This window comes from Schistocerca nitens, chromosome 7 (genome assembly GCF_023898315.1).
Source record: "Schistocerca nitens isolate TAMUIC-IGC-003100 chromosome 7, iqSchNite1.1, whole genome shotgun sequence".
Taxonomy (NCBI): Eukaryota; Metazoa; Arthropoda; class Insecta; order Orthoptera; family Acrididae; genus Schistocerca; species Schistocerca nitens.
The window spans coordinates 517,645,108-517,654,175 of NC_064620.1; the positions used below are offsets into that span (position 1 = coordinate 517,645,108).

Sequence of the window (9,068 nt, forward strand, 5' to 3'; positions counted from 1 at the left end):
AATACGTAATCAGTGCCGTTTGTTGCATTGTAAAATGTTAATTACATCCGGAGATATTGTAAGCTAAAGTTGACGCTTGAGTACCACTCCTCCGCTGTTCGATCGTGTGTATCGGAGAGCACCGAATTACGTAGGGATCCAAAGGGAACGGTGATGGACCTTAGGTACAGAAGAGACTGGAACAGCACATTACGTCCACATGCTAACACCTTTTTATTGGTCTTTTTCACTGACGCACATGTACATTACCATGAGGGGTGAGGTACACGTACACGCGTGGTTTCCGTTTTCAATTACGGAGTGGAATAGAGTGTGTCCCGACATGTCAGGCCAATAGATGTTCAATGTGGTGGCCATCATTTACTGCACACAGTTGCAGTCTCTGGCGTAATGAATGTCGTACACGCCGCAGTACATCTGGTGTAATGTCGCCGCAGGCTGCCACAATACGTTGTTTCATATCCTCTCGGGTTGTAGGCACATCACGGTACACATTCTCCTTTAACGTACCCCACAGAAAGAAGTCCAGAGGTGTAAGATCAGGGGAACGGGCTGGCCAATTTATGCGTCCTCCACGTCATGGTAATGTACGTGTGCGTCAGTGAAAAAGACCAATAAAAAGGTGTTAGCATGTGGACGTAATGTGCTGTTCCAATCTCTTCTGTACCTAAGGTCCATCACCGTTCCCTTTGGATCCCTACGTAATTCAGTGCTCTCCGATACACGATCGAACAGCGGAGGAGTGGTACTCAAGCGTCCACTTTAGGTTACAATATCTCGGGATGTAATTAACATTTTACAATGCAACAAACGGCACTGATTACGTATTTGTTTATATGTTCAGATGTGCTAACAAAACTAACGTGGTTCCATTTAAAAAAACGTAGGTTTGTGTTAAAAAAACATACTTCCGTGCATTTTTGTATGGTTTGTATTAAACAATTACAGTAGCCCCTCTGCTCACGTTCGGTCTGTGGAATCGGTTCGTCAGTATTTGATGTGGTTTACGAAATATATCCAGCGGTAACGTTAGGTGACTCACCCTGTATACAGTAAGTTTTGTCTTCCTCCAAATGGGACAAAGAATTTAAATGATAGATATACTACATTGCGTAGAAAGTTTTAACAAAGAAAGGAGTATACAATTTTGTGTTATCGATTCAAACACAGTTACAGATACTGAATGTTATAACATTAAATCAAAGCAAAAGGCAAAATAAATCCGTACAGCATTAGAGCTATGGTGTTACAACCTTTCGTCAAGTGACTGGTTGTATGTGATATATGGCACGAAAACATTCCCCAGACCCTACCACCCCCTTTCTAGATCATTCCGACGATCCAACATCCACCTGTCCGATGGAGCATAAAATGTTATTCATTTGAGAAGGCCACCTGTCGCCTCTCATTGGAGTCCATTTGCGGTGCTGACGTGCTGAATCCTACACTCGTCGCCAATCAAAAGCAGTAAGGATGGGTGTATGAACTAGACACCTGCTGCTGCGGACCATATCCAGCATCTTTCGCTGAACAGTCGTTCAGGAGACACTGATGGTAGCCCGTTGGTTAATCCGCGCTGTCAGTTGCTCAGCAGTAGCAACGTCTGTTAGCCTTTCCATATAGCCGCAGCCGTCGTTCACTCCCTATGTCCCTTGGTGCACCACATTTTGTCCACACCATACACACCTGCATACCATACCGTTGGTCAGCTTCCTCTGGCACGGCTATTTCATAACCGGCAAAGAGCGACGCGGCCCTATGGGATTCGCACACAGGATTGCCTCTCTGCGATGGATATGGCTGGTCTTCATGTTTTCCGTCGCGGTCGCAGTAGATTTCCACCTTGGATCCTCCGCGGAGACCTAGACTTATTTTAGATTTGACTAATTTTAAGAAAGATAGTACACCAGATTTTATGTTCCAATCTCTGTTTTTTGACATTTTAGATGTGCATCACGGTTTTACCGTCGTTTACACTGATGGCTCCAAACAAGAGAATTTCCTTGGCTGTTCTGTAGTGTTCCCTGATCATGTTACCCGGATTCGCCGCCCCCATGAATATACCGTTTTCGCAGCGGAGCTCCACGCGATCCTGAAGGCACTGGAGCAGATGAATCGTGTTCGGGGCGATCGATTTCTCCTCTGCTCCGATTCTCTTAGTGCCTTACAACCATTCCAGAATCTATACCCAACTGAGGAGATGGTCCAGCTGATATATGACCAACTGTACTTGCTCCAGCGGCGGGGTGAGGAGGTGTCCTTCTGCTGGGTGCCTGGTCATGTAGGAATATGGGGCAATGAAACGGCCGATCGAGCTGCCAAGGAAGCCTGCAGAGAGCAGGATGTGGTTCAGTGTCCTATTCCCTTGCAGTGTGTCATTTCTGCACTCTACAAGAAGTGCATGGAGTTGTGGGAGGAAGAATGGCTGGCGGTGACGTCCAATAAGTTGCGGTTGGTGAAGTCAACAACTCGGCAATGGTGTTCCTCCTGCCGGTTGCTCCAGCGGGAGGAAGTGACCCTCACGCGTCTTCGGATTGGGCACTGTCCTCTCACACATAGGTTTCTATTACGGCGGGAGGATCCCCCGTTTTGTGATGCTTGTGGTGTGCACATCTCTGTCCGGCACATTTTAACAGACTGCATTTTATACCGTGATGCAAGGGCAGAAGCACAAGTTGATGGGGATCTGCCTTGTGTTTTAGCTAACGATGAGACGTGTGTGTCTAGGGTTGAAAAGTTTTGTGATGTGTCGGGACTCTGGCCTAAACTTTTAGGGTGGAGGATTCACTGTATTGCACAGTGGCTGGCTCCCCCCTTTTTTCCTTGAGGTCAGCCATCCACTTCCATCTGCTATATTGTTTTAGCTCCCTCTACCACTTCCTTCTTGTGTTGTCCATGTTTTACTGCTGACGGCATGCTTCGTCGATGTGGGTAGGCACATATTTTTCCAACCTTGTTACACGTGTTTTACGTTCTGTTTTATCTTACTGTTCTCAGTATTTTCTTGACACCCGTCTCAATCTGTAGCTGAGCGGGCGCTGAAGACCTCGCCTTCGTGCGCCCATACAACCCTCTCCATTCATCCATCAATCGAACATCAGATAAATCGCTCTATTACCGCATTACTGTAACTACCACATTGTTTTCCGCGACACGTTTTTATATACCCCCCACTGCTTTTGCTGCCATCTGCCGTCTGTGAGCGGTTGTTGCACATTGACATCGAACGCAGGAGGAGGTCCCGTTAATGTGATTGGACTGTGTAGGTAACACCTTCAAAGGAGAAAGGTTAATGAATAACTGACGCATTCGGAAACCTACCGAAACAATGTAGTTCTCTTGTTTTATTTTTATTATTCTCAATTCCCTTTGTATTCCGTTCAACTGATGTTCGACATCGGAAAATCTTATTTGTTCTCCATGAATTCTAATGCAAAACCAAATTTCCCTTCGTAGTTCGATTGATGCTTGTCGAAACTCATTATTCGGTAAGGGGACTGCACGAAGTATTCATACTTGCACGCCATACGGAAACTCTTAGAATTTGAAATCTATAACGATTTCATTATAAACTCTTCAAATGGGAAGGAAACTCGAAATCATTTACTTGATGAACTTCAACCATTTCAGAACGCAGACATATAGGACGTATATGGGACGAGCTGCATGTATAGAATAAAAGCTGCTTCTTAAAATGCGTATTATGGCCGTCTGTTGAAATTCTACGTGACTAGTTCTATGTGGACAAATCCGATGCTTGTTGGTAGCTTAGTGATGTTTCCTTTTATATCTTGGAAAGTGTACTCAGGCGATATATGTGTGTAATTTTCGTGTCTTATTGATCTGTTACTATATACAATCTCACACACTTTGAATGATAGCAGACTGCCAATATCTCTCTGATTGTGCAAGCGAGTCCATAGATGAAAGTCTGCTAGCTCTTGGAACTTTTGTTATCAAAAATTGTAATTACTGTTAGCCTGGAGAAAGACGTACGGCCGGCCGTTGTGGCCGGGCGGTTCTAGGCGCTTCAGTCCGCAACCACCCGCCTGCTACGGTCGCAGGTTCGAATCCTGCCTCGGGCATGGATGTGTGTGATGTCCTTAGGTTAGTTAGGTTTAAGTAGTTCTAATTCTAGGGAACTGATGACCTCAGATGTTAAGCCCCATAGTTCTTAGAGCCATTTGAACCATTTTTGAAAGATGTACGGAAATGTCTAAAGCTCTTTCTTTGACGATATAATCGTTACTTACACTCTGTCTCTGAAAACTGCAAGACAATCTAGTAAAACTTTATTATCGTTACGATAAAATTTGACATTTAGCAGTACAATTTGTATTATGAAAACCCTTGTTCCGACATTTCAGTATTCTGATAGAGAACAAAAACAGAAATTAATTACTCTTCCTACGAATCACGAATCATCAATTCTCTAGTATCTGACTGATATTTAAAATAAAAATGTACGGATACTTAGCGCGGGGCTGTCGTGAATAATAAGACGTACACCGCAATGGGCACATTCGGGCTTAATACACATGTAGAAAACGTACTGTGAGACGGTAACTGAATAAAAAAAGTGTTAGAGATAAAAGTTGTCAACAACTTATAAATCAGAACTGTTACAATGAGATAGGGAGCTTGAAACGTGGACTGTCAGCTAATTCTCACATGTAATTCGATCCATCAAGTTTCTTTTACCACTCTTTCTTACGGTGTGATGGTTTTGCGTAAGAAAATAATATGAGAATTGTACAGCCTGTAGTTGTACGTTATCTTGCTACAACTGTGGAACCAGTAGAATTACACACAGCCTCACAATACGTATACTTAACCTCTTATTGAAGTTCGTCGACAAGAATCAGTTTCAATTTAAAAGTAGCATTCAGAAATGTAACACCAGGAACAAAAATATCTTCCGCTATCCAGAACCCTAAGCTTGCGTAGGAAGGAGTAAAATACGCAGCCACAAAAACATTTTATCATCTGCCTTGTGAATCGAAGGTGTTGTCAGATCACGGAAGTCTCACAAACAAACTGCAGACATTTCTGCAGTACAACTCCTTTTAATCCACAGATGATTTTCTGTGTACTTACTTTATGTAAGCATTGGGTTACATTCATCAAATGTTGTCGTAGACCAAGATAAGAAAGAAACATCAGATATTTAAATGGGTAGCATGTAGCTATATTTTCGCAGAGCACGTTCGTTATTTGAAAACCTGCCGACGACTTCCACATCACATCGATGTGTCGGGAATGTGATCCACAGAATACGCAAAATCCTAACTAACTTAGTGATTAAATGACGAAGGTAGTTAATTCAGTCATCGAAATTCCGTACAGAGATAGTTGTGTAACGTCCCCTTATAAAAATTTATGATTGACTGTGCTGATAAACCTCTTACGTTATTTGCTTTTCAAACAGCTGAGCAAAACTGAACGAACTCAGACATTCGCTAAAGTGACACACAATATTTTTAGCGCATCGGAATCTGACTTTCAGTAATCCCTACAACAGGATGGCCCTGACTAACAATAACCTATACCTTTCATGAATCACTTACCTCACAAAAATCTTCGTTACTCAAACTACTGGAATACAGCGAGCGCCAGTACTGCCAGCTAAATAAAAGATTCTAACTACTGAAGGCACTAACTACTGATAGGCATAGTTAGCAAATGAAAGATTTTGATAGAGAACAAACAATGTATTTTGTTCAAAAGTCATAATATACATATATCAGTTCATGACATCCAGTCTTACAAATTTACTGTCTCTGATGGACACACGTCCAGATCATCCGCTCTCAAAACTCCGCCATCTCTCTCCCCACATCCACCACTGCTGGCGGCTCACCTCCAACTGCGCAACGTTACGCGCTGTTAACAGCCAACTGCCCAACACTACAATGGCGAGTATTACAACAATGCCAACCAGCCACAGACTGCACACAGCACAGCCAGTGATTTTCATACAGAGCGCTACGTGGCGTTACCAATTAAAAAATCTATACAGCCTACTTACAGTTGTACATACAAATCCAAAATGCCTAGAGAATGTTTCCAGTCGTGATACATGTCGGCCTATAAGAAACGATTGTTATACCTGTCATTTATCCATACAACGTATGATGTACAATGAATGACGAATTTTCTCTCTTGTTGCAGCGAATATCATTTCGTTGGCCACTGGGTACGTCGTCGGTTGGAACGCTGTGTCTCTTCCGGTGCTGGAAAGCAATGGGACAGCAGGCATGGAACAGCCACTGGACAGACCCCTCAGTAAAGGCGAGACCTCATGGATGATAACCCTCGTGACCCTCATCTCGGCAACTGGACCTTCTCTGTGCAGTCTCCTCAGCCATCGCTGGGGCTTCAAGCCTGCTGGATACGTGGCAGGATCTTTGGTGGTCCTGGGAGGTGTGATCGTGCTGCTGGCGCATTCCTTCCCACTGCTGATGTTGGGTCGGGTGGTCACTTGCCTCGGCACGGGCTGCACGGTCGTCGTGTCCACCACGTACATCAACGGGGCAGCCGAGGATCAGGTGCGGGGGGCGCTGGGCACCTTCTTCGCTCTCATGTTCAACGCCGGTATCCTCGTAGCATATCTCGTTGGCGCCACCTCTTCGTACCGCATAGTCTGTACTGGCTGCTTCGTCATCCCTCTGCTGTACCTGATCTGCTTCTTCTTCCTACCCGAATCGCCGCAGTATCTTCTGTCCAGAGGCAGAGAGGACAAAGCCGAGAAGTCACTTCGCTGGTTCCGCAGTGCCGGTCACGACGTCGCCCAAGAGTTGGAACGCCTTCGGGCTGATGCGGATGCTCGAACTCAAGATGACGGACGCACTCGGATGTCTCTCGCTGAGTTCCTGAGAGACCGCGCCTGTCGCCTCAGCACCGTCACAGCGATCGTGCTCAACCTCAACCAGTCGCTGAACGGCAGCCCGGTAGTCCTCAGCTACGTGGTCCAGATGTTCTCGGAGGCGGAGAACGGCGTTTCGGCTGGATGGTCAGCAGTGGTCGTAGCGGCGCTCCAGCTGTTGGCCACTTTCCTGTCATCGGCACTGGTGGACCGCGCTGGTCGCAGACCGCTGCTGCTGGCTACCAATGCTGGCATGGCCCTCTGTCTCGCTGCCCTCGGCGGATACTTCTTCGCCAAGGACGGCCACATCGACGTGACCGCAGTGTGGTGGCTGCCCGTCGCTGCGATGTCGCTTCTGCTGGTGCTCAACGCTATTGGCATCGGCGCTCTGCTCTACGTGGTCATCAACGAGAGCTTCTCGCCGGAAGCGCTACCCATAGCCGCCTCTATCGGCTTCACAGCGCACACGTTCATCGTGACAGCCGTAATCAAGTCGTATGTTGTCCTGCTAGACTGGTTAGGACTCTATGGCTGTTACTGGTTCTTCGCCACTTGTTGCATCCTCAGTAACGTTTACATATTTTTCTTCTTGCCAGAGACAATGAAAAGGCCCATAGCAGACATTATTTCCGAGCTTAGTGGGGAGACAAAGAAGAAGCAGAAGAAACTACAGTCCTCTCCATACGACCGAGTCCCAGTAGCAGAGACGAAAACTTAGTTACAGTGAAGTGTGCAAACGAACCCTGAACACTATCAACTACCGGGTGACTCAGATGTCATTTGCCAATTCTACAACATCTGTGGACCCTTAGCAGAATTGACGCATTGTCTTTTTTGGAAGAAAATCTGCTAGTAATTCTTGTACGACAAATTTTATTGTTCGTCTAGACTGCATACAATACTGAACTTTTGACCGATTCAGGTTCCATTGAATCATCCTGAATGTGTTGTCCAAATGGGTAGCTCGCCAATGTCTATAAGCAGATTTGCATGCAGCGTCAAATATCGACATACCGTATGGTGTAGATATCTACCGGACCCTGTCCATTCCAGAAGCTTCATAAATATTTAAAACTCCCTCAGATTATTATTCGCTCAGAAGTAAATAAGTAAGCAGCTATAAACAGAGAATTTTGAAGCATGTTGCCTGCTTAGAAGAGGACCTCTTATTGTCGCCATAATCGAGTTACATATAGGAAGCTGTAATCAAATGAACGTGTGTAAATTCGAACATACAAATCTGTTCTGATATCCTGACCTCTAAGTTCGACGATCAGTGTGCTACCGAGAGAACTACCAGAACACACCTCGGCTGCCATTAAGAAATTCAAATTGTTAAAAGCTCTATTTTTTTCGACAACAAAAGAAATGAATTCTCGGTGAAGAACGAGAAAATCAGCGTTTTGGTAAGAAACTTTGGACTATGGAGAATCGCCTGAAGATGCTAGTCACACAGCAGCATGAAAGAAACTCTTGTAAGTTCCGAAAGAATGGTGGCAATTTAAACCAGTTGAGTTATTTCTGAACTACCAGCAAAGGGCAGGTATTCTGTTTAGAGTAACAGATAATAATGCAATACACAGTTGCAACTTCTCCCACATATTCGCTACAATGCGTAGTCCTCAGAAGGGTACACGTCCGCTCCTTCAGAACGTAATATTGGTTCTTGATATATCCTCTGTAGCTAAAATAAACGACGATCGAGTCTATACTGTCACATGTGAGTTTTATTACATCCGTTGGAAAGCGTCTTTAGCTGCTCGAAATACTGAATCGTTTGTTGACATTCGGAATGATTGGGATTTACAATTGTACACTCCTGGAAATTGAAATAAGAACACCGTGAATTCATTGTCCCAGGAAGGGGAAACTTTATTGACACATTCCTGGGGTCAGATACATCACATGATCACACTGACAGAACCACAGGCACATAGACACAGGCAACAGAGTATGCACAATGTCGGCACTAGTACAGTGTATATCCACCTTTCGCAGCAATGCAGGCTGCTATTCTCCCATGGAGACGATCGTAGAGATGCTGGATGTAGTCCTGTGGAACGGCTTGCCATGCCATTTCCACCTGGCGCCTCAGTTGGACCAGCGTTCGTGCTGGACGTGCAGACCGCGTGAGACGACGCTTCATCCAGTCCCAAACATGCTCAATGGGGGACAGATCCGGAGATCTTGCTGGCCAGGGTAG

The 9,068-nt window shown here is 45.2% G+C and overlaps 1 protein-coding gene across 1 annotated transcript in view; it reads left to right on the forward strand.

Moving 5' to 3' along the window:
• LOC126195064 (facilitated trehalose transporter Tret1-like) overlaps positions 1 to 8,673 on the forward strand; it is a 28,479-nt gene extending 19,806 nt beyond the window's left edge. The window contains exon 2 of the mRNA XM_049933510.1: positions 6,172 to 8,673. Coding sequence (XP_049789467.1) covers positions 6,172 to 7,583 — 1,412 coding nt within the window. The 3' untranslated portion in view covers positions 7,584 to 8,673. The remainder of the gene's footprint in view (positions 1 to 6,171) is intronic.
• The last annotated feature ends 395 nt before the right edge of the window (positions 8,674 to 9,068 follow it).